Genomic DNA, 24,350 nt, shown 5'->3' on the forward strand with positions numbered 1-24,350 from the left:
CTCCAGGATTTTGGGACTAAACCCCCAGAATTTTAACCCTTAAACTCCCAATTTGGGGACTAAAACTCCAAAATTTTAACCCTTAAACTCCCGAATTTTGACCCTAAAACCCTGAAATTTTAACCCTAAAACTCCAGAAGTTTGGGACAAAAACCCTGAAATTTCAACCCAAAACCTCCTAAATTTTAACTCAAAAATCACGAATTTTAACTCTTAAACTCCCGAATTTTGATCCTGAAACCCCCAGAATTTTAACCCTTGAGCTCCCGAATTTTGGGACTAAAACCCTGGAATTTTAACCCTTAAACTCCCGAATTTTGGGATTAAAACCCCCAGAATTTTAACCCTTAAACTCCCGAATTTTGGGATTAAAACCCCCAGAATTTTAACCCTTAAACTCCCGAATTTTGGGACTAAAACCCCCAGAATTTTAACCCTTAAACTCCCGAATTTTGGGATTAAAACCCCCAGAATTTTAACCCCTGAACTCCCGAATTTTGGGACTAAAACCCCCAGAATTTTAACCCTTAAACTCCTGAATTTTGGGACTAAAACCCCAGAATTTTAACCCCTGAGCTCCCGAATTTTGGGACTAAAACCCCAGAATTTTAACCCCTGAACTCCCGAATTTTGGGACTAAAACCCCCAGAATTTTAACCCTTAAACTCCTGAATTTTGGGACTAAAACCCCAGAATTTTAACCCTTAAACTCCCGAATTTTGGGACTAAAACCCCAGAATTTTAACCCCTGAACTCCCGAATTTTGGGACTAAAACCCCCAGAATTTTAACCCTTAAACTCCTGAATTTTGGGACTAAAACCCCAGAATTTTAACCCTTGAACTCCCGAATTTTGGGACTAAAACCCTGGAATTTTAACCCCTGAACTCCCGAATTTTGGGACTCCACTCCCGCCGTTTCCAGCCCCAAATTTCCCCCCCCCCGGGGTGGGGGAGGGGTCGCTCAGTGCTCCATGGCCGCGGGGGGGGGGAGGGGCGGCGTGCCCGGGGTGGGGGAGGGGCGGCCCCTCCCCCTCGCCCTGCCCCTCCCCCCGGCGCCCCCGGCCCCGCTTGTGGCCGCGGATGCAGCGCGCATGCGCGCAGCTGCCCTCCCCCACCCCGCCCGGCCCCGCCCCCGGCCCCTCCCCCCCGCCCCTCCCCCTCCTCGTCCTCGCTCTCCGAGGAGCTCTCGGCGAAGGCGCGCGGCCCGCTCGTAGATGCAGCAGCCTGCAAAAATGGGGGGAAATTCGGGGTTTTTGGGGAAATTCGGGGGTTTTGGGGGGAAATTTGGGGTTTTTTTGAGGAAATTTGGGGGTTTTTGGGAAAATTGGGGGGAAAATTGGGGGAATTTGGAGGAAATTCGTGTTTTTTGGGGAAATTCGGGGGAAATCGGGGAAATTCGGGGGTTTTGGGGGGAAATTGGGGGGTTTTTGGGGAAAATTGGGGGGTTTGGGGGAAATTTGGGGGTTTTGAGGAGAAATTTGAGGGGTTTGGAGTCCCTGCGGGGGAAATTCAGGGATTTTGGGGGGAAATTCGGGAGTTTTGAGGTTTTTGGGGGAAAATTTGGGGGTTTTGGGGGATTTTTTGGGGGGAATTTGGGAGTTTTACGGGAAAAATTCACGGGTTTTGGGGAAGTTTGGGGGGGAAATTTGGGGGATTTTTGGGGAAATTGGGGGGTTTTGGGGGAAATTTGGGGATTTTGGGGGAAATTGGGGATTTTTTGGGGAAATTTGGGGGCTTTGGGGTCCCTGGGGGGACAAATTGGGGGATTTTAGGGGGAAATTCGGGGATTTTGGGGGGAATTTGGGAGTTTTTAGGGGTTTCAGGGGGAAATTGGGGGATTTGGGGTAAAAATTGGGGTGAAAATCGGGGGGTTTTGGGGGAAATTGGGGGAAATTCAGGGGTTTGGGGGGAAATTGGGGGGATTTTGGGGGGATTTGGAGTCCCTGGGGGGGCACATTTGGGGGTTTATGGGGGAAATTTTGGGGAAATTTGGGCATTTTGGGGGGGAAATTGGGGGATTTGGGGATTTTTGGGGGGTCCTGGGGGGGTTTGGGGGTCCGGGGGGGAGGGCAGGTGGGGGAGGGGCGATTTGGGGGAATTTTGGGGAGATTTGGGATCGAGTTTGGGATTCGTTTTGGGGGTTTTTTTGAGATACTTGTGGGATATTTTGGGGATATTTTGGAGATATTTCGGGGATTTTTTTGGATATTTTGGGGTCACTTTAGGGACACACTTGGAGATATTTTGGGATATTTTTGGGATATTTTTGGGATATTTTGGGCCATTTTTGGGCCCATTTTAGGGATATATTTAGGGCTACTTTAGGGATATCCTGGGAGATATTTTTGGGACATTTTGGGGCTATTTTGGGCCATTTTAGGAACATATTTAGAGCCATTTTTGGGTCCACTTTGGGCTGGTTTTGGGGCCACTTTAGGGTCATTTTTGGGGCCATTTTTGGGACATTTTAGAGCCATTTTTGTGCCTGTTTTGGAGACATTTTGGGGCCATTTTAGAGTCATTTTTGGGGCCCATTTTGAGACTGTTTTTGGGGTCATTTTGGGGCCATTTAAATATAATTTTTGCGCCTGTTTTGGGCCATTTTTGGGTCCATTTTGGGGCGATTTTAGGGTCATTTTTGATGCCATTTTGGGTCTGGTTTTGGGCCATTTTGGGGCCATTTTAGAGCCATTTGGGGGCAATTTTGGGGCCATTTTAGGGTCATTTTTGGGCCCATTTTAGAGCCTTTTTGGGGCTGGTTTTGGGGCTCTTTCGGGCCATTTTAGGGACCTATTTGGGGCCACTTTAGGGTGATTTTTGTGCCTGGTTTTGGCCCATTTTGGGCCCTTTTTAGAGCCATTTTTGGGGCCATTTTAGAGCCATTGTGGGGCGCTTTGGGGGCCATTTTTGGGCCATTTTTGGGGCCATTTTAGGGTCCTTTTTGGGCCGTTTTAGGGTCATTTTTGGGCTGTTTTAGAGCCATTTTTGGGGCCATTTTAGGGCCATTTTTGGCCCAATTTTGGGTCATTTTTGGCCCATCTTAGGGTCATTTTTGTGCTCGTTTTGGGCCATTTTTGGGGCCATTTTAGGGTCATTTTGGGGGCCATTTTAGGGTCATTTTTGGGGCCATTTTAGGGTCATTTTTGGGGCCATTTTAGGGCCATTTTTGGCCAAATTTGGGCCCATTTTGGGGCAGTTTTTGGGTCATTTTGGGGCCATTTTAGGGCCATTTTTGGCCAAATTTGGGGCCATTTTGGGGCAGTTTCGGGGTCATTTTGGGGTTGCTCTCGGGGCGCTCACACTTGGAGGAGCGCCGGCCCAGGTGCTCGTTGTCCACGGTGTCGCTCGACCACTCGACCTTCTTGTCCGGCTTCCTCTTCCTCAGCTTCAGCGTCAGGCTGCGGTTCTCCTGGGGGCGGGGCCGCCCGGGGTCACCGGGGGTCACCGGGGTCATTCCGGGTCCCCAGACCCCTCCCAGTCCCTCCCAGTCCCCCCCAAACCCCTCCCAGTCCCTCCCAGTCCCCCAGCCCCGGTCCCCCCTCCCATGCCGCCCCCCCCCGCCCCGGTACCGGTTCCGCCGTTCCGCTCTCGGTGACGGTGGCGGTGCCGCAGCCGCCGCCGCTCTCCGCGGTCTCGGCCATGGCCGCGGGGGGGTCCCCGCTGCTGGGAGGGGTCGGCCCCGCTGCTGGGATGGGGCGGGGGCGGAACTGGGAAGGGCCGGGCCGCTCTCGCCGCCGCCCCCGGTGCGGCGCCCGAGGCCGCCCCCACTTCCGGTGCGCGGCGCCGCTTCCGGTGGGTGCGGCAGCGAATCCGTTCCCCCTGCGCAGGCGCTTCCGGGGTGCGCAGAGGGGATTGTGGGTAGGTACGGAGAGGCGGAGGGGACAAGTTTAGTCAGGGGGCGATTGCGGGGGTGCAAAGGGTCCCGAACAGCAAAAAAAAAAATTAAAAAAATTCCAAAATTCTGCCCCAAATCTGGGGGAGTCGCTTTTATTTCTCTGACTGTGACGGGAACGGTCCCGAAAATCCACAAAAAATGAAAAAAAGTCCGAAAAAAATCCACAAAAAATTCCAAAAATGGACCCAAAAATTCCACCAAAAAATCTCAAAATTCCCCCCCAAAAAATCCCAAAAATCCCAAAGAAAATTCCCAAAAAATGCAAAAAAAAAAATTCCCCAAAAAATCCCAGATATCCAAAAAATGAATTTGTAAAAATCGCCCAAATTCTCCCCCAAAAAATCCCCAAAAAATTCCCCAAAAAAGTTTTTTAATTCCCCAAAAAAATCCCAAAAAATCTTCTCCAAAAACCCCAAAATTGGGAATTTCAGGAATCTTCCTTCTCCTGGAACCTGCGGGAAAAGGGAGGGGTCGGGAATTCGGGGAAATTTGGGATTTTAGGGGAATTTTTGGGAATTTTTTGGGTTATTTTGGGGGATTTTTGGGATATATTTGGGGATATTTTTGGGGTTAATTTGGGGTTAATTTGGGGTGGGTGGTTAATTTTGGGGATTTTTTGGGTTTATTTCAGGGATATTTTGAGTTTATTTTGGGGATATTTTAGGGATATTTTGGGTTATTTTAGGGATTTTTTCAGAGATATTTTGGGGATATTTTGGGGTATTTTTGGAATTATTTTTGGGTTGTTTTAGGGATTATTTTGGGTTTATTTTGGGGTATTTTTGGAGTTATTTTGGGGATTATTTCAGGGTAATTTTGGGTTAATTTCAGGGCGTTTTGGGGATTATTTTGGGGTGTTTTCAGGGATATTTTGGGGATATTTTCGATTTATTTTGGGGGATTTTGGAGTTATTTTTGGGTTGTTTTAGAGATTATTTTGGGAATATTTTGAGGTTATTTCGGGGATATTTTGGGTTTATTTTGGGGTGTTTTAGGGATTCTTTTGGGGTTATTCTGGGGATATTCTCGATTTATTTTGGGGTTCTTTGGGGGGTATTTTGGATTTATTTTGGGGTTATTTTGCGGTCTTTTTGGAGTTATTTGGGGTTATTTCAGGGATTATTTTGGGGTGGTTTTGGGGTGTTTTTAGGGTGTATTCGGGGTGGTTTTGGGGATATTTTTGGTTTATTTTGGGGATATTTTGTGGTGGGTTTAGGGGTGTTTTGTGGTTATTTCAGGGATTATTTCGGGGTGGTTTTGGGTTAATTTCAGGGCGTTTTGGGGATGTTTTTGGGGCGTTTTCAGGGATATTTCGGGGATATTTCAGGAATTATTTGGGGTGTTTTTGGGGTGTTTTAGGGATTATTTTGGGGTTCTTTTGGGGTGTTTTTGGGGTGGTTTGGGGGTGTATTTGGGTGTTTTGGGGTGTTTTAGGGTATTTTTGGGGTGGGTTTTGGGTGTTTTGGGGTGTTTTGGGGTGGTTTTGGGTGTTTTGGGGTGTTTTTGGGGTTATTTTGGGGTGGTTTTGGGGGTGTTTTGGGGGTATTTGGGTGTTTTCGGGTGTTTTGGGGTGTTTTTGGGGTGTTTTGGGGTGTTTTTGGGGGTGTTTTGGGGTGTTTTTGGGGGTGTTTTGGGGTGTTTTGGGGTGTTTTAGGGTATTTTCGGGGTGTTTTGGGTGTTTGGGCTGACCTGCAGCGGGGGCAGGTGTAGAACACCGTCTGGCCCTCGTCGGCCGAGCGCATCTGCCGCGTGTGGAACCACATCCCCACGTGGGGAGCACTGAGGGCACGTCCTGTCCACCTGAAACACCCAAAATTCCATTTATTTGTATCAAAAATATCCCTAAAAATCCATTCAATATCCCCACAGTCCCGGGTGGAAGCACAGCCCCACGTGGGAGCACTGAGGGCACGTCCTGTCCACCTGAAACAGCAAAAATTCCATTTATTGGTATCAAAAATATCCCTAAAAATCCATTAAATATCCCCACAGTCCCCTGCGGAAGCACATCCCCACGTGGGAGCATTGAGGGCAGGCTCTGTCCACCTGAAATACCCCAAATTCCATTTATTCATCTCAAAAATCCATTTATTTACCTCAAAAAAACCCCAAAATTCACATTATTTGCCCCAAAATCTGTGTTCACCCCAAACTCCTGGAGATTCAGCTCAAAATTCCAATTTTTCACCCCAAAAGTCTCATTTTCATCCCAAAATTCCCTTTTTTCAACCCAAAATTCCCATATTCACCAAAAAATTTCCAGCATTTTCCCCAAAAATTCCTTTTTTCCCCCTCTCCTCCCACTGATTTTTTTATTTAATTTCCTCCATTCCCAACAATTTTTGGGATCTTCCCCCAAAATTTTTGGGATTTTTCCCCAGTTCCAATGAAATTTTTTGGATTTTGCCCCATTTTTTGGGGATTTTCCCCCAAATTTTGGGGCTTCTTTTCCCAAATTCCCGGGAATTTTTGGGAGGATTTTCCCAAATTTTTTATTCTTCCCTCAAATTTTGGGGATTTTCCCCAGTTTTTTTTAATTCTTAATGGGAATTTTTTCCCAAATTTTTGAGTTTTTTTTCCCAAATTTTTTAAATTTTTAATGGGAATTTTCCCCAATTTTTGGGGGGATTTTTCCCATTTTTAAAAAATTTTTAATGGTAATTTTTCCCAATTTTTGGGGGATTTTTTCCCAAATTCCCAGGAAATTTTGGGGGAATTTCCCCCATTTCTAAAATTTTTAATGGGGATTTTTCCTAAATTTTTGGGGATTTTTTTTCCCAATTGTTTTAAATTTTTATGGGAATTTTTTCCCAATTTTTTGGGGATTTTTTTCCCAAATTCCCAGGAATTTTTGGGGGAATTTTCCCCAATTTTTTTTTTATTTTTCCCTCAAATTTTGGGGATTTTTTTTCCAAATTTTTAAAATTTTTAATGGGAATTTTCCCCAATTTTTGGGGTTTTTTTTCCCAAATTTTTTAAATTTTTAACGGGAATTTTTCCCAAATTTTTGGGATTTTTTTTTCCCAAATTCCCGGGAATTTTGGGCACCCCCGTCCCGCCCCTCCCCCTCACCGTGGGTCCCTCCTGGGGGGCGGGGCCGCTGCCGCCCCTCCCCCCCCCGGGGCCGTTGAAGCGCAGCGAGCTCCGGACGAGGCGGCCCTGCAGCTCTGGGGGGAAAAACCGCGGTTTTGGGAAAAACGGGGGGAAAGGGGAGTTGGGGAAAAACATCGGGGGAAAAAAACGGGATTTTGGGAAAAACCGGGGGGAAAACGGGATTGGGGGAAAAATGGGAAAAAAAACAGGAAAAAAAACGGGATTTGGGGGAAAACATCGGGGGGAAAGGGGGATTTGGGGAAAAAAACCGGGATTTTGGGAAAAAACGGGAGGAAAAAACGGGATTTTGGGAAAAATGGGGAGAAAATGAGGATTTGGGGGGAAAAAACGGGATTTTGGGAAAAATGGGGAGAAAAAAACGGGATTTGGGGAAAAACATCGGGGGAAAAGGGGATTTGGGGAAAAAAAAACGCAATTTTGGGAAAAACGGGGGAGAACACAGGAAAAAATGGGATTTGGGGAAAATGGGAAAAAAAAACAGGAAAAAACCCGGGATTTGGGAAAAAAACGGGGAAAAAATGGGGATTTGGGGAAAAAATGGGGAGAAAACACCGGGATTTGGGGAAAAATGTCGGGGGGAAAAGGGGATTTGGGGAAAAAAACCGGGATTTTGGGAAAAATGGGGAGAAAATGAGGATTTGGGGGAAAAAACGGGATTTGGGGGAAAAAATAAAGGGAAAATGGGAAAAAATGGGATTTTTTTTTGAAAAAAAGGGGGAATAAATGGGAAAAAAAAGAGATTTTGGGGAAAAAACAGGGAAAGAAAGGATTTTGGGAAAAATATTGAAGAAACTGGATTTTGGGGAAAAATACAGGGAAAAAACAGGATTTGAGGAAAAAATGGGGAAAAAGGGGTTTTGGGGAAAAAACAGGAAAAAATTGGGGGAAAATGGGAAATTTGGGGGGAAAATGGGAATTTTGGGAAAAATAATAATAGGGGAAAATAGGGGAAAAATGAGAATTTTGGGAGAAAAATGGGAAAGTACGGGGAAAAACCAGGAATTTTGGGGGGGGAGAAATGGGAAAAAAGGGGAATTTTGGGAAGCAAAGGGGAATTTTAGGGGAAAAATGGGATTTAATGGGATTTTAGTGGGATTTAATGGGGAGTTTAAAGGGAATTTAATGGGAATTTAATGAGATTTTCATGGGAATTTAATGGAGATTTAAATGGAATTTATTTGGATTTTAATGGGAATTTTAATGAGATTTTAATAGGGATTTTAATATGGATTTTAATGGGATTTCAATGGGATTTTAAGGGGAATTTAATGGGAATTTTAAGGAGATTTAATAGGGGTTTTAATAGGGATTTTAATGGGAATTTTAATGGGATTTTAATGAGATTTGAATGGGATTTAATGGGAATTTTAATGAGATTTTAATGGGATTTCAAGGGGATTTTAATGGGATTTTAATGGGGGTTTTAATACCAATTTTAATGGGATTTTAAGGGGAATTTAATGGGATTTTAAGGGGAATTTAATAGGATTTAATGGGATTTAATGGGATTTTTGCAGAATTTTGCAGATTTTGACAGGATTTATCGATTTTCGCGGGGTTTTTTTCAGGATTTTGTATTTTTTTGTGTTTTTCCCCCCAAACCTGAGGCGGGCAGGCAGAAGGCGCAGCGGGGGGCAGCGCAGGGCGCTGGGGGGGTTGGGATTTATTGGGGTTTTTATGGGATTTTAATGGGATTTTGGTGGGATTTATTGGGATTTTAATGGGAATTTAAATGAGATTTTAATAGGGATTTTAATATGGATTTTAATGGGATTTCAATGGGATTTCAAGGGGAATTTAATGGGATTTTTAAGGGATTTATTGGGATTTTAAGGGGAATTTAATAGGATTTAATGGGATTTTAATGGGATTTTTGCAGATTTTGACAGGAATTATCGATTTTCGCGGGGTTTTTTTTGTTTTTTCGGTATTTTTTTGGTGTTTTTCTCCCCAAACCTGAGGCGGGCAGGCAGAAGCCGCAGCGGGGGGCAGGGCAGGGTGCGGGGGGGGCCGGGAGTGAAGGGGATTTTAATGGGATTTAATGGGATTTTTGCAGATTTTCACAGGAATTATCGATTTTCGCGGGGTTTTTTTTTGTTTTTTCGGTGTTTTTTTGGTTTTTCCCCCCAAACCTGAGGCGGGCAGGCAGAAGGCGCAGCGGGGGCAGCGCAGGGCGCTGCTGGGGCCGGGCCGGGGCAGCACCGAGCCGCACTCGGGGCAGAATTCCAGGCGGGAGCGGAAGCAGGAGGGGGGCTGGGCCGGGGGCTCCATCCTGGGGAAAAACGCCCAAAGAAGAGCTCAGAAACAGCCCAAAATAACCCAAAAAACCACGCAAGTAACCTCCGAAATAATCATAGACCACCCCCAAAATAATCCCAAAAATAATCCCAAAATAACCCCAAAACACCCCAAAAATAATCCCAAAATAACCCCAAAACACCCCAAAAAAACCCAAAAACACCCACAAAATAACCACAATACACAAAAAAAATTAACAAAAAAAACCCGGAAAACACCCCAAAAAATAAACACAAAAAAATCCCAAAATTAAACACAAAAAACCCCAAAAAATCCCCCTCAAACCCCCCCAAAAATCCCAAAATTTACCCCAAAAAAATCGGATTTCCACCCCAAAATCCCCCCTAAAAACATCAAAAATTCTCCCCCAAAAATCTCCTCAACAAAACCCCGAAATCTCCCCCAAAAACCCAAAATCCAAAAAAAAATCAAAACCCCCAAAATGCCCCAAATCTCCCCGAAATTTCCCCCCAAAATTCCAAATTTTTCCCCAAAATCTCCCAAAAATGCCCCAAAAATTCCAAAATTCCCCCAAAATTCCCCCAATTCCTCCCCTCCCAACCCCCCCGTGCCCCTCACCCCCCAAAATTCCCAAAAATCCCCGAAATTTCCCCAAAATTCCCCAAAACTGCCCAACCCCGCCCCTCCCCCACCTCCTGCCGGAGCCGCCTCAGCGCGCGCGGGAAACTCAGCCGGCCCCGCCCCTTCCCCGACGTCACTTCCGCTCGCCGCGCCAACCGGAAGCCGCCCTCAGGGAGCGCTTAATTAACCCCTAATTAATGAATAACCGAGTTAATTACGCGGTGAGGGCGTGGCTAAAGAAGAGGGGCGCGGCTTAATGAGGGGGCGTGGTTTACAAAGAGAAGGGCGTGGCTTGAACACCTTAAAGCGGCGACGTGGCTAAAATTGTGCAAAGGGGGCGTGGCTTACGCGGGAGGCGGGGTTTCCTGTTTAAAGGCGTGGCCACGCTGCCTCATTTGCATAATGTAGAGGTCTTGGCGCGCGCTGATTGGGTGAACGTCGGGGGTTGTGGGCGTGGCCTCGCCGTTGCCATGGCGACACTTCCGGTGCGGCCAACCGGAAGTGGCGGCGCTGCCGGGAAGGAGCCGCCGGTACGGGGGGGGGCAGGGCGCGGATTTTGGGGCAAATTCGGGAGATTTTGGGACTTTTTGGGGTTTTTGGGGGTTCCGGGGCTGGGGGGGATCCCCGGGAGGGGCTGGGGGGGGGAGGGGCGGATTGGGGGCCGTGTTTGGGGTGGGGGAGGGGCGGGAGGGACCCCCCCGGTGGGGGAGGGGCGGAGATTTGGGGCCTTTTTGGGGTGAGGGGGAAAAAATTGGGGATTTTTGGGGAAATTTGGGGATTTTGGGGGAAATTTGGGGATTTTGGGGGAAATTTGGGGATTTTGGGGGGATTTCCGTGGGGGTTTTTTAAGGGGGGTGGAGTTGGATTTTTTTGGGGTTTTTTGGGGATTTTTTTGGCATTTATTTCCATTTTTTAGGGATTTTTGTGGGATTATTTTGGGTTTTTTTGGGGGAGATTTATTTGGATTTTTGGGGGATTTTTTGTGTGTGTTTTTTTTAATTTATTTCAATTTTTTAGGGGTTTTTTTTGGAGATTTTTTGTGGTTTTTTTGGGATTTATTTAAATTTTTTGGGGGGATTTTGGGAGGTTTTTTGGGGGGAGATTTATTTGGATTTTTGGGGGATTTTTGGGGGATTTATTTGAATTTTTTTAGTGCAGTTTTGGGGTTTTTAGGGGCAAGTTTTGAGGGGTTTATTTGGATTTTTTGGGGAATTTTTGGGGAATTTTTGGGGGTTTTTTTGGCATTTATTTGAATTTTTTAGGGATTTTTTTGGGCATTTTTGGGGGGATTTTTTGGGATTTATTTTAATTTTTAAGGGATTTTTAGGGGGGATTTTGGGAGGTTTTTTGGGGAGATTTATTTGGATTTTTGGGGATTTTTTGGGGGGATTTATTTGGAATTTTTTAGGATTTTTTTTATTTTCTTTGGAGATTTTTGGGGGCGTTATTTGGATTTTTTTGGGGGGGTTGAGGAATTTATTTTGATTTTTTGGGGGATTTTTTTTTTTAATTTCATTTGCGGTGGTTTGGGGTTTTTTGGGCGGGGATTTGGGGATTTTTTGGGGTTTTTTTTGGATTTTTTGTGCGGCTTTATTTGGATTTTTTGGGAATTTTTGGGGGAGTTTTGGGCATTTTTTGGGATTTTTTTTTTAGTGCAGTTTTGGGGTTTTTTGGGGCAAGTTTTGAGGGGTTGATTTGGATTTTTTGCGGGGATTTGGGGATTTTTTTGGCATTTAGGGATTTTTGTTTTGGGGTTTCTTTGAGGGGACTTTGGGGTTTTTTAGGGTCATTTTTAGGGGGTTTTAATAATTTTTTAATGTTTTTTAGTTTTTTGGGGGGATTTTTGGGGGTTTTTTGGGTAATTTTTTAGGGGTTTTTTGTGATTTTTAGGGTTTTGGGGTTGGGTTTTCTGGGGGATTTTTGGGGTTTTTTTAGGGTTTTTTGGGGGATTTTTAAAGGATTTTTTGGGTTTTTTTAGGGCAATTTTTTGGGATTTTTTTAGGGTTTTTTTTGGGGGTTTTGGGAGATTTTTTGGGGATTTTTAAAGGATTTTTTTGGGATTATTTTTGGTTTTTTAGGGCAATGTTTTAGGGGTTTTTTGGGGGATATTTGGGGATTTTTAAAAGAATTTTTGGGGTTTTTTGCTCTGACCCCTCCCCCATCCCAAAATTTGGGAATTTTCATTTTTTTCCCTTTTTTTTTTCCCAGGATCTCTGCGGCCCCTCCCCCCTCCAGGAGCTCCAAATTCCCGAATTTTCCCCCCAAATTCCCGAGGGGGGAGGGGGAACCCCAGCGCCCCCTCCCCCACTCTGCACAGGTCAGTGCTGCCCAAAATGGGGAAAAACGGGGAAAAACGGGGAAAAATGGGAATTTTGGGGAAAAAACTGGGAAAAAATGGGGAAAAATGGGGAAAAAAATTGGAATTTTTGGGGAAAAAAAGGTGGAAAAATGGGGGGAAATGGGGAAAAAAATGGAATTTTGGGGAAAAAAAAACCTGTGAAAAAAATAGGAAAAATGGGGAAAAAATGGGAATTTTGGGGAAAAAAAGGGGAAAAAAACTGAGAAAGTGGGAAAAATGGGGGAAAAATTGGAATTTTGGGGGAAAAAAACTGTGGAAAAATGGGGAAAAATTGGAATTTTAGGGGAAAAAAATGGGAATTTTGGGGGAAAAAAAGGGGAAAAAACTGTGAGAAAATGGGAAAAATGGGGAAAAAATTGGAATTTTGGGGGAAAAAAACTGTGGAAAAATGGGGAAAAATTGGAATTTTAGGGGAAAAAAAGGTGAAAAAAATTGAAAAAATGGGGGGAAACTTGGAATTTTGGGGGAAAAAACTGTGAAAATGGGGGGAAATGGGAATCTTGGGGAGAAAAAAGGGAAAAAACTGAGAAAAGAAGGAAGAAAATGGGAAATTTTGGTGAAAAAATGGGGGAAAATTGGAAAATATGGGGAAAAATGAAATTTTGGCAAAAAAAGGGAAAAACCAGGGAAAAAATGGATTTTTGGCAGGAAAAAATATGAAGAAGTGGGAAAAAATGGGGAGAAAATTGGAATTTTGAGAAAAAAAGGCGGAAAATTGGAATAAAAAACCTGGAATTTAGGGGGGAAATGGGAAAAAATTTGGAATATTTGGGAAAGAAATGGGAAGAAACAGGACAAAAAAAAAGGAAAAATTGGGAAAAAATAGGAATTTTGGGGGGAAATGGGAATTTAATGAAAAAAACCTGAGAACTGGAAAAAAAAAGGAGGAAAAAATTGGAATTTCAGGGAAAAAGAGGAAATAAATCGGAATTCACAAGACTTAAAATTGAACTTTAATGTTAAAAATAATTTAAAATCAACATTTAGCAGGATTTAAGTTCATATTTTAACATGAAAATTCAATTTAAATTAAATTTTAAAATTAAAATCAAGTTAAAGTTAATGTTTAACAGGATCTACAATTCCAAATTAACATGGAAATTAATTTTTAACATTTAAATTAATTAAAAATGAATGTTTAGACATGACTTAAAATTAATTTTTAACAGGATTGGACTCTGCCCTTGGACTCCAGATTGGTGAGGGCTGAGTTTGATTTTTTCCTCCTTTTTTTAAGGAATTTTGCCTCTTTTTTAACAGAATTTTCAGCAATTTTTAGGAATTCTTTCCCCCTCAGTGAAATTTGGGGTAGAAACCTCAAATTTCATTTTTTTCCCTCATTTTTAAAGCAATTCTGGGGCATTTTAAAGAGGATTTTTTTTTAATTTTAAGGAGTTTTTTTTTATATTTTAATGAATTTTTATTTATTTCAATCACAAGGTTTCAATTCTGCTGTTGGGGGCATTGGAAGTGAATTCTGGGACCTGAAATTTGGGAATTTTGGGTTTTTTGTGCCTCTAATTTAGAAATAACGAATTTTAGATGATTGAAAATTGCAGATTTTTACTTTTTTGTGCTCCGAATTTAGGAATTTTTGATTTTTCCATGCCTGAAAATTGGGATTTTTGACTTTTTTATGACTAAAATTTGGGAAATTTGACTTTTTTTACACTCAAAGTTTAGAAATTAGAACTTTTTTGGTTTAATTCTAATTTAGAAATTGTAACTTTTTGTGCTTCTAATTTAGAAATTGTGACGCTTCCAGGCCTGAAAATTGGGAATTTTGGCTTTTTCTCCTCCAAACTCCAGGAATTGCTCATTATCTCCTATTTCTAACCCCAAATTTCTCTTTTTTCACCATTTCTAACCCCGAATTTCCCTTTTCTCCCATTTCTAACCCCAAATTCCCCTTTTTTCACTCTTTTTAACCCAATTTTCCCCCCTTTTCCCCAGCCCCATGTGAAGGATGCTGAAGAAGCGCAGCCTGGCTCTGCTGGGTGCCGCGCTCTTCCTCGCCTGGAACGGGCTGCTGCTCCTCTTCCTCTGGGGCCGCCCCGGGGCCCTGCCGAGCCCCCCGCAGCCGCGGCTGCCCCCCGGCGCGCGCCTGCTGCCGGCGCAGCTGCTGCAGCTGGCGCAGGACGCCGAGGCCGAGCTGCGCCTGCAGCGCGACCTGCTGCTGCAGATCCAGCAGCTCAGCCGCCTGCAGCGCCGCAGGACGCCGCAACCGCCCCAAAAACCGCCCCAAAAACCGCCCCAAAAAACGCCGAGACCGCCTCAGATCAGCACCACGGCGGCCGGGGAGGCGCCGGTGCTGCCGGTGCTGGTGCTGGCCTGCGACCGCAGCTCGGTGCGGCGCTGCCTGGATAAGATCCTGCGCTACCGGCCCAGCGCGCGGCGCTTCCCCGTCATCGTCTCGCAGGACTGCGGCCACGCCGAGACCGCCGCCGTCATCGCCTCCTACGGCGCCGCCGTGGCGCACATCCGCCAGCCCGACCTCAGCGACGTGCCGGTGCCGCCGGAGCACCGCAAGTTCCAGGGGTACTACAAGATCTCGCGGCACTACCGCTGGGCGCTGGGGCAGGTGTTCCGCACCTTCCGCTACCGCGCCGCCATCGTGGTGGAGGACGACCTGGAGGTGGCGCCGGATTTCTTCGAGTACTTCCAGGCGGTGCTGCCGCTGCTGGAGCAGGACCCCAGCCTGTGGTGCGCCTCGGCGTGGAACGACAACGGCAAGGAGGGCCTGGTGGACGCCGGTAGGGCCGAGCTGCTCTACCGCACCGATTTCTTCCCCGGCCTGGGGTGGCTGCTGCTGGCCGAGCTGTGGGACGAGCTGGAGCCCAAATGGCCGCCGGCGTTCTGGGATGACTGGATGAGGCAGCCCGAGCAGCGGCGCGGCCGCGCCTGCGTGCGGCCCGAGGTGTCCAGGACGATGACCTTCGGCCGCAAGGGCGTGAGCCACGGCCAGTTCTACGACCAGTACCTGAAGTTCATCAAACTCAACGACCGCTTCGTGCCTTTCACCCAAATGGACCTTTCTTACCTCAAAAAGGACGAGTACGAGCGATTCTTCCTGCAGCAGGTTTACTCCGCCCCCGAAGTCCACCTGGAGGAGCTGCAGAAGGATGCGGGGAGGGGCTCGGGGGCGGTCAGGCTCCAGTACCGGGGCAGGGATTCCTTCAAGGCTCTGGCCAAAGCTTTAGGGTTGATGGACGACCTCAAATCCGGCGTGCCCCGCGCCGGCTACCGCGGCGTCGTCAGCTTCGTGTGCCGCGGGCGCCGCGTCTTCCTGGCCCCCCCCTCGGACTGGACGGGCTACGACCCCTCCTGGAGCTGAGGGTGGGGTTTTGGGGGGGGGTTTCCCCGTTTTTTGGGGGGTTTTGCAGAATAAAAAGGTGAGAAACGCGGGGGTTCCGCCGCCCCCCTCCCGCCGTTTGCATCACTGCCATTTGCACCCTGAAATCGAAGTGGTTTAAAAGTCCCTCTCTAAATTTGGGGAAGTTTCGGGGTTTTTTTGGGGTGGGTTTGGCGCTGGCGGGGTTCGAGAGGCGGACGTGGGGCAGGGGTTTTCCAGAATAAAAGGTGAAAAGCGGGGGATTCTCCCCACGATCCCAGGTTTGTTTTGCTGCCACGTCCGTCTGAATTCCATCCCAAAATTCAGGAATTTTAAAAAGTTCCTTTTGGCCTTAAATTTTGCCTTTTTGGAGGCATACGGTGAAGGCGGAACAGCCCCAAAGGAACCAACGTCAGGATTTGGTGACGCCACCAAGTGCCCAAACCTGATTAAATTAACTCCAATCCAGGCGGGAATGCCCAGTGCCTTTTCCAGGGGAAGGAATTTTACGAGGAAATGCTGAAATTTTGTAAATCACAGGCACCGAACCCCTCAGGAAGAGGCCGGGAGTCCCCTGGGTCCTGCAGGGGGGTCCCTGCTCCATCCCCAACTCACCCACAGCGATTTCTTGCCCTCCAGAACATTCTGGAACATTCTCGGACGTTCCAGGCCCATTCCTTCCCCCGCCGTTTTGAGGCGTTACTCCCCTCACAGACCCGTTATATACCCCGCGCAGAGCCCGCGCCTCGCTGCCATTGGTTGATTTTCCCGCCGAAAGAGCATCGCTCGTTCTGATTGGCTGAGCGCCCCGTCACTCTTCATTTCTCGCGTGCTGATTGGCCAGAACGGCGCTGAGGGGCGAGCCCGCCTCGTCCCCTCACGGCTGCGGTGATGGCGGGGCCCCGATGTCGGCGCGGGTTTCGCAGGTTTTATCCCCTCATTCTTTTATTTATTTCGCGTTAAATGTTTGTGAGGCGCCCCCGGTGCCGCTCGTGTTCCCTCGGCAGCGGCAGCCCCGGCCCTTCCCCGGCTGCCCCGACTGGCCCTTTCCCAGTGCTCCCAGTTCGGACATGGAGGAGGAGGAGGAGGAGGAGGAGGAGGAGGAGGAGGAGAGAGGGGGTGAGGATGAAGCAGCCCCGGCCCTTTCCCAGTGCTCCCAGTTCGGACATGGAGGAGGAGGAGGAGTGAGGGGGTGAGGATGAAGAACAGGAGGAGGAAGAGCGGGATGAGGATGAGGAAGGGAAGGAAGAGAAGGAGAAGGAGGTGAGGATGGAGATGGAGGAGGAAAAGAAAGGGATGGGGATGAGGAGGAGGATGAGAGCAGGATGAGGATGAAGAAGAGGAAGAAAGAGCGGGATGAGAATGGAGATGAAGAAGGGGAGGAAGAGGAAGAAAAGGAGGAGAAGAGTAGGATGGGGATGAAGAACAGGAGGAGGAGAGACTGGGATGGGGACGAAGAAGGGGAGGAAGAGGAGGAGGAAGGGCGGGCTGAGGATGGAGATGAAGAACAGGAGGCGGAAGAGGAGGAGCACAGGATGAGGATGAAGAGGAGGAGAGCGGGATGAGGAAGGAGATGGAGAAGAGGAGAACAGAATAGAGATGAAGAGGAGGAGGAGGAAGAGAAGAACAGGCTGAGGATGAAGATGGAGAACAGGAGGAAGATGAGAGGAATGGAATAGGGATGAAAAAGAGGAGGAGAAGAAGGGGATGAAGATGGGAGATGAAGAGAGGGATGGGGATGAAGAAGAGGAGGAAAATAGTGGAACAGGGATGAAGAAGAGGAGGAGGAGGAGGAGGAGAAGAACAGAATAGAGATGAAGAAGAGGAGAGGGAGAAGAGCAAAATAGGGATGAAGAAGAGAAGGATGAGAGTGGAATAGGGATGAAGAAGAGGAGGAGGAGAGAACGGAATAGGGATGAAGAAGAAGAGGAGGAGGAGGAAAAGAAGAATGGAATAGGGATAAAGAGGAGGAGAGAACGGAATAGGGATGAAGAGAAGAACAGAATAAGGATGAAGAAGAGGAGGAGGAGAACAGAATAGGGATGAAGAGGAAGAGAAGAAGAACAGAACAAGGATGAAGAGGAGGAGGAGAATAACAGAATAGGGATGAAGAAGAGAAGAAGAACAGAATAAGGATGAAGAAGAGGAGGAGAATAACGGAATAGGGATGAAGAAGAGGAGGAGGAGAACAGAATAGGGATGAAGAGGAAGAGAAGAAGAACAGAACAAGGATGAAGAGGAGGAGGAGAACGGAATAGGAATGAAGAGGAGGAGAAGAAGAACAGAATAAGGATGAAGAAGAGGAGGAGAATAACGGAATAGGGATGAAGAAGAGAAGAAGAACAGAACAAGGATGAAGAGGAGGAGAATAACGGAATAGGGATGAAGAAGAGGAGGAGGAGAACAGAATAGGGATGAAGAGGAAGAGAAGAAGAACAGAACAAGGATGCAGAAGAGGAGGAGAATAACGGAATAGGGATGAAGAGGAGGAGAAGAAGAACAGAACAAGGATGAAGAAGAGGAGGAGAATAACGGAATAGGGATGAAGAGGAGGAGAAGAACAGAATGAGGATGAAGAAGAGGAGGAGAATAACGGAATAGGGATGAAGAAGAGGAGGAGGAGGAGCCGCCTTTAGGGGCGGCACTTCCTGGGTCAGCGGCGGCGGCTCCATCCGCTCCCGGGCGGAGCTTCCCGGAGCGGCCGGGGGAGCCCCGGGCCCCCGGAGCATCGCCGGGCCGGGGGTCCCTGGGGGTCCCTGGGGGTCCCGAGCCCCCCGTGCCCGGCTGGGGAGGAGCGCAGGAGGCGGCACCATGCAGGAGAGCTACGAGTCCCTGATCCTGCTGGGTGAGCCGCCAGATTATCCCCCCAAAATCCTCCTGCCCGAAGTGCTCCTCCCCGAAATGATCCCTCGGAATTATCCCCGAAATCCCCCTCCTCAAAATCCCCCTCCCCAAAATAACCCCCCAAAATTCCCTTCCTCAAAATCCCCCTCCTCAAAAACCCCCTCCCCAAAATCACCCCCCAAAATCCCCCTCCTCAAAATCCCCCTCCCCAAAATCACCCCCCAAAATCCCCCTCCTCAAAATTCCCCTCCTCAAAATAACCTCCGAAAATAACCCCTCGAAATTATCCCCAAAATCCCCCTCCTCAAAAACCCCCTCCCCAAAATAACCCCCCAAAATTCCCTTCCTCAAAATCCCCCTCCTCAAAAACCCCCTCCCCAAAATCACCCCCCAAAATTATCCCCTAAAATCCCCCTCCTCAAAAACCCCTTCCCCAAAATTATCCCCAAAATCCCCCTCCTCAAAATCCCCCTCCTCAAAATCCTTCTCCTCAGAAATCCCTTCCCAAAAATCACCCCCCCAAAATAATCCCCCAAAATCCCCCTCCTCAAAATCCCCCTCCCCAAAATAACCCCCCAGAATTATCCCCCAAAATCCCCCTCCTCAAAATCTCCCTCCTCAAAACCCCCTCCCCAAAATAACCCCCCAAAATTATCCCCTAAAATCCCCCCTCCTCAAAATCCTTCTCCTCAAAATAACCTCCCAAAATAACCCCCCAAAATCCTCCTCAAAATCCCCTTCCCCAAAATAACCCCCCAAAATTGTCCCCGAAAACCATTCCCCAAAATTATCCCCTAAATCCTCCTCCCCAAAATCCCCCTCCCCAAAATCCCCCTCCCCAAAATCCTTCCCAATATAACCACCCCAAAATAACTCCCTAAAAAACCCACCCTCAAAATCCCCCTCCTCAAATTTTTTCTCCAAAACTGTCCCCAAAATCCCCTTCCGCAAAATAACCCACTCAAAATAACCCCCCCAAAATCCCCCTCCCCAAAATAACCACCCCATAATCCTCCCCCAGAACAAACCCCCCAAAATCCCCCTCCCCAAAATAACCACCCCATAATCCTCCCCCAAAATCCCCCTCCCCAAAATCCCCCTCCCCAAAATAACCCTAAAAATAAACCCCGGGGATAAAACCCTTCGGTTTTAACTGGAAATCCTGCTGGAACGAGTCCACAACCAGCCTGAATTTCTCTTTTTTTGGTGTTTTTTGGTGTTTTTTGGTGCTTTTGGGGCAGATTTCCCCATCCCCAAGCCCAACATCGTGTCCCGGCTGGAGCCCGAGGAGGAGCTGGGGGTGCCCGACCCCAACGACTCCAAGGAGTGGGAGATCCTCAGGGTGGCCCCTGCAGGTGAGCTGGGACCCCTCCCCACCCCGGGGTCCCTTTTTCCTTCTCCCCCAGCCCCTTTTTATTTCTTTCCCCTTTTTCCCTCCTCATCCTCTTTTTTTTCTCTTATTTTTTTCCTAATCTCCTTTTTTTTCCAATCCCTTTTTTCCCCTCTTGCCATTTTCCCCCTTTCCCTTTTTTCCTTCATCCCCTTTTTTTCCTCAACCCCTTTTTTTTCCAATCCTCTTTTTCTTCCAATCCCCTTTTTCCCACCAATCTCCATTTTCCCCCGCAATCCAATTTTTTCTCTCCATCCTCTTTTTCTTTCATCCCCTTTTTTTCCCCACCCCCTTTCCTCCACCTCGATTTTCCCCCATTTTTCCCCATTATTTTCCCCCATTTCCCCATTATTTTTCTATTTTCCCTCCTTTATTTTCCCCATTATTTCCTCATTATTCCCCCAATCTCCCCCCCATTTTTTCCATTATTTACCCCAAATTTCCCCCCATTATTTTTGCCATTCTCCCCCCATTATTCCCCATTTTCCTTCTTTTTCCCCTGTTATTCCTCATTATTTCCCAAAAATTTCCCCATTATTCCCCCATTATTTTCCCCATTATTTCTCTATTATTCCCCAAATTCCCCCAATTTTTCCCAATTTCCCCCATAATTCCCCCAGTTTTTCCCAATTTCCCCCCATTATTCCCTATTTCCCGTTATTCCCCAATTTCTCTAAATTCACCATTATTTTTCCCAAATCCCCCCAAATTTCCCCCAAATCCCCACAAATTTTCCCAAAACGCCCCAAATTTCCCCATTATTTTCCCCAAATCCCCCCAGATTTTCTCAAAATCCCCCAAATTTCCTCATTATCTTCCCTGTGTTTTGCAAATTTTCCCCAAATCTCCCCAAGTTTCCCCATTTTTCCCAAATTCCCCCCAAATTTTCCCCAAATCCTCCAAATTTTCCCCAAATTTCCCCATTATTTTCCCTATTTTTCCCAAATTCCCCCCAAATTTCCCTCAAACCCCCCAAATTCTCCCAATTTCCCCCAAATTTTCCCCAAATCCCCCAATTTCTCTAAATTCCCCCATTATTTCCCCCAAATTTTCCCCAAATCCCCCCAAATTCCCCAAATTTCCCCAAAACCCCCCAAATTTCCCCATTATCTTCCCAGTTTTTCCCAAATTTACCCCAATTCCCCCCAAATTTACCCCAATTCCCCCCAAATTTCCCAAAACCCCCAATTTTCCCCCGTTTCTCCCGCAGACGACGCCCCCAGCCAGCGACGAGGACCCCGAGGACCCCGCCCCCGCCGCCCCTCCCCCCGCCCCGGACTCCCTCCTCCTCCTCCTCCCCTCCCCCTCCCCGCCCGCCCCGCCCCCTCCCCCCCCGGCGGGGCGTGGCTCGCGCCGCGGGCGTGGCCGGCGGGGCGGGGGCGTGGCCGGCGGCGCCGGGCGTGGCCAGGCGGCCCCGCCCCCCAAGCCCTTCACCTGCCTGGCGTGCGGCAAGGGCTTCACGCGCAGCTCCAACCGCAACGCGCACCTGCGCACGCACCTGGGCGGGCGGGGCCGCGGCCACGCCCCCGCGCTGCCCCGCCCCCTGCGCCAGGTGAGCCCGCGGCGCTTCGGGTGTGGTCAGTGCGGGCGGAGCTTCGGGCGCAGCGCCCACCTGAGCGCGCACCTGCGGGCGCACCTGGGCGAGCGGCCCTACACCTGCGGCGAGTGTGGGCGGGGCTTCAGCTACAGCTCCGCCTTCCTCAAGCACCGCCACGCCCACGGGCAGCCGCAGGAGCCGGGCGCCAGGAGGAGGAGGAGGAGGAAGGGCGCGCCCTGCGCACCCGGCCACGCCTGCGGGGCGGGGCTGGCAGAGGGCCACGCCCTCCTGGCGCACCTGCACGGTCACGCTGAGGACACGCCCCTGGGCTGCGCCACGCCCTACACCTGCGGGGATTGTGGGAAGGGCTTCGGGGGAAGCTCCGCCCTCATCCGGCACCAGCGGCTGCACCTGGGCTAGGAGGGACCGGAACCGGAACCGGAACCGGAACCGGAACCGGGACTGGATCCGGGACTGGGGACAGGGAAACTTCCAGAAGCAGGACTGGAACCGGAACTGGAACCGGAACTGGAACCGGAACTGGAACTGGAACTGGAACCGGAACTGGAACCGGAACCGGGACTGGATCCGGGACAGGGAAACTTCCAGAAGCAGGACTGGAACCGGAACTGGAACTCAAACTGGAACTGGAACCGGAACCAGAACCGGGACAGGGAAACTTCCAGAATTGGGACTGGAATCGGGGCCGAAACTGGAACCGGAACCAGAACTGGAACCGGGACTGGGACAGAGAAACTTCCGGAACCAGAACCGGGACTGGGACTGGGAGAGGGAAGCTTCCAGAACCTGGACCAAAACTGAGACTGGAACCGGAACCGGAACTGGAACCAGGACTGGGAAACTTCCAGAACCAGGACTGGAATCAGAACTGGGACTGGAATCGGAACTGGAACCGGGACTGGGACAGAGAAACTTCCGGAACTGGGACTGGAATTGGAACTGGAACTGGAATGGGGACTGGGAAACTTCCAGAACCAGGACCGGAACTGAGACTGGAACTGAAACTGGAACCGGGACTGGGGCTGGAAAACTTCCGGAACTGGGACCAGAACCAGGAAACTTCCGGAACCAGGACTGGGAAACTTCCGGAACCGGAACTGGGACTGGGACAGAGAAAGTTCCAGATCTGGGACCGGAATCTGAACTGGAACCGGGACTGGGACTGGGAAACTTCTGGAACCAGGACCTGAACTGGGACTAGAACTGGGAAACTTCCAGAACCAGGACTGGGAAACTTCCAGAACCGAGACCAGGACTGGAACTGGAACCGGGGCTGGAACTGGGACCAGAACCGGGACTGGGAAACAACCGGAACTGGAGCCCTCCGGAACCGGGACCGGAACTTGGAGCTCTCCAGAACCAGGAGGCTCCCAGTGCCAGAACTGTGACCAAGAACCTTCCAGAACCTTCCAGAACCAGGATCCTTCCAGAACCAGGGCCCTTCCAGAACTGGGACCATTCCAGAACCGGGACCCCCCAGAACCGGGACCTTCCAGAACCAGAACCAGGGCCCCTCTGGAACTGGGACCCCCCCAGAACCGGGACCAATCCAGAACCGGGACCCCCCAGAACCGGGACTTTCTAGAACCGGGACCATCCCGAACTGGGACCATTTCAGAACTGGGACAATTCCAGAACCAGAACTGAACCTTCCAGAACCAGAACCGGGACCCCTCTGGGACTGGGACCTTTCCAGAACCGGGACCCCCCAGAAGCAGAACCGGGACCCCCTGGGCCGCTGGGGCACAGGGGAAGGGACTCGAGCGACGTTCCCGTGCCCACCGCGGACTTTGGGGGGACCCTGGGGATCCATTCCTGACCCCAAAAATCCATTCCTGATCCTCGGGAATCCATTCCGGACCCCAAAATCCATCCTGGACCCCCCAAAATCCATTCTGGGACCCCCAAAATCCATCCCGGACCCCAAAATCCATCCCGGACCTTTGGGAATCCATTCCAGACCCCAAAATCCATTTTGGACCCCCCAAAATCCATCCCACACCCCCAAATACCCATTCTGGACCCCAAAATCCATTCCTGACCCCCCAAATTATTCCTGACCCCCCAAACCCATTCCAGACCCCCCAGAATCCATTCTGGACCCCCAAAATCCATCACGGATCCCAAAATTCATCCCAGACCCCCAAAATCCATTTCTGACCCCCCAAAATCTTTTCTGGACCCCCCCCCCAAAATGAATTCTGGGCTTCCAAAATCCATTCCTGACCCTGGGAATCCTTTCTGGACCCCCCAAAATCCATCCTGGACCCCCAAAATCCATTCTGGCCCCCCAAAACCCATCCCAGACCCAAAAATCCATTCCTGACTCCCCCAAAATAATTTCTGACCCCCCAAACCCATTCCAGACCCCCCAAAATCCATTCTGGACCCCAAAATCCATTTCAGACACCCCAAAATACATTCCTGAGCCCCCAAAATACATTTCAGACCCCCCAAATTAATTTCTGACCCCCCAAATCCATCCCAGACCCTCCTAAAATCTGTCCCAGACCCCCTAAAATCCATTTCTGACCCCCCAAAATGAATTCTGGACTTCCGAAATCCATTCCTGACCCTGGGAATTCTTTCTGGACCCCCCCAAATCCATCCTGGACCCCCAAAATCCATCCCAGACCCCCCAAAATCCATTCCTGACCCCCCAAATTAATTTCTGACCCCCCCAAACCCATTCCAGACCCCCCCCCAAATCCATTCTGGACCCCAAAATCCATTTCAGACACCCCAAATTAATTTCTGACCCCCCAAATTCATCCCAGATCCCCCCAAAAATCCATTCCAGACCCCCCCCCAAATCCATTATTGACCCCCAAAATCTACTATTGATCCTTGGGGATCCATTCCTGACCCCCAAAATCCATCCTGGACCCCAAAATCCATTCCAGACCCCCCAAAATCAATTCTGGACATCCAGATTCATCCCAGACCCCCCCAAAATCCACCCGGGACCCCCCAAAATC

The 24,350-nt window shown here is 48.9% G+C and overlaps 4 protein-coding genes across 6 annotated transcripts; 2 read left to right on the forward strand and 2 right to left on the reverse strand.

Annotated features, from left to right (window-relative positions):
- Nucleotides 1-281: 281 nt before the first annotated feature.
- On the reverse strand, nt 282-3,992 carry PPP1R11 (protein phosphatase 1 regulatory inhibitor subunit 11). The gene is given in 4 exon segments (XM_064406076.1): nt 282-1,204; nt 1,206-1,225; nt 3,302-3,410; nt 3,571-3,992. Coding segments are annotated over 4 exon segments (531 nt in total). The 5' UTR covers nt 3,643-3,992; the 3' UTR covers nt 282-874.
- A 177-nt stretch (nt 3,993-4,169) lies between these two features.
- Nucleotides 4,170-10,115, reverse strand: POLR1H (RNA polymerase I subunit H). The gene is made up of 6 exons (XM_064406068.1): nt 9,962-10,115; nt 9,143-9,282; nt 6,969-7,063; nt 5,752-5,819; nt 5,586-5,696; nt 4,170-4,348 (listed from the first exon to the last, which is right to left on the reverse strand). The coding sequence occupies exons 2-6, from the start codon at nt 9,279-9,281 to the stop codon at nt 4,324-4,326; spliced, it is 438 nt and encodes a 145-aa protein (XP_064262138.1). The 5' UTR covers nt 9,282; nt 9,962-10,115; the 3' UTR covers nt 4,170-4,323.
- A 176-nt stretch (nt 10,116-10,291) lies between these two features.
- MGAT1 (alpha-1,3-mannosyl-glycoprotein 2-beta-N-acetylglucosaminyltransferase) lies at nt 10,292-15,855 on the forward strand. 3 transcript variants are annotated; one of them, XM_064406075.1, is made up of 3 exons: nt 10,292-10,420; nt 12,099-12,207; nt 13,419-15,855. In XM_064406075.1, the coding sequence occupies exon 3, from the start codon at nt 14,216-14,218 to the stop codon at nt 15,581-15,583; it is 1,368 nt and encodes a 455-aa protein (XP_064262145.1). In that variant the 5' UTR covers nt 10,292-10,420; nt 12,099-12,207; nt 13,419-14,215; the 3' UTR covers nt 15,584-15,855. The 3 variants fall into 3 exon arrangements, with proteins under 3 accessions (XP_064262145.1, XP_064262143.1, XP_064262144.1); XM_064406073.1 differs by having other exon boundaries at nt 14,203-15,855; XM_064406074.1 differs by lacking the exon at nt 10,292-10,420 and adding an exon at nt 10,443-10,460 and having other exon boundaries at nt 12,098-12,207; nt 14,203-15,855.
- A 2,536-nt stretch (nt 15,856-18,391) lies between these two features.
- LOC135291820 (zinc finger protein 48-like) lies at nt 18,392-23,930 on the forward strand. The gene is made up of 3 exons (XM_064406069.1): nt 18,392-18,466; nt 19,666-19,779; nt 21,025-23,930. Exons 1-3 carry the CDS (start codon nt 18,392-18,394, stop codon nt 21,769-21,771), a joined length of 936 nt encoding a protein of 311 aa, XP_064262139.1. The 3' UTR covers nt 21,772-23,930.
- Nucleotides 23,931-24,350: the final 420 nt, after the last annotated feature.

The sequence above is a fragment of the Passer domesticus genome, unplaced genomic scaffold, assembly GCF_036417665.1.
Source record: "Passer domesticus isolate bPasDom1 unplaced genomic scaffold, bPasDom1.hap1 HAP1_SCAFFOLD_128, whole genome shotgun sequence".
NCBI lineage: Eukaryota > Metazoa > Chordata > Aves > Passeriformes > Passeridae > Passer > Passer domesticus.

Bases quoted from the DNA above. Each gene is read 5' to 3' on its own strand.
- LOC135291820 (XM_064406069.1), top strand. From the start codon at position 18,392: ATGCAGGAGAGCTACGAGTCCCTGATCCTGCTGGGTGAGCCGCCAGAT. The intron at 18,467-19,665 runs GTGCTCCTCCCC...CTTTTGGGGCAG, and splicing joins CCAAAATCCTCCTGCCCGAA to ATTTCCCCATCCCCAAGCCC. The intron at 19,780-21,024 runs GTGAGCTGGGAC...TTTCTCCCGCAG, and splicing joins CCTCAGGGTGGCCCCTGCAG to ACGACGCCCCCAGCCAGCGA.
- MGAT1 (XM_064406075.1), top strand. From the start codon at position 14,216: ATGCTGAAGAAGCGCAGCCTGGCTCTGCTGGGTGCCGCGCTCTTCCTC.
- POLR1H (XM_064406068.1), bottom strand. From the start codon at position 9,281: ATGGAGCCCCCGGCCCAGCCCCCCTCCTGCTTCCGCTCCCGCCTGGAA. The intron at 5,820-6,968 runs GTGAGGGGGAGG...TTGCTGTTTCAG, and splicing joins CCCCCCAGGAGGGACCCACG to GTGGACAGGACGTGCCCTCA. The intron at 5,697-5,751 runs AATGGATTTTTA...TGGGTGTTTCAG, and splicing joins CCGGGACTGTGGGGATATTG to GTGGACAGGACGTGCCCTCA.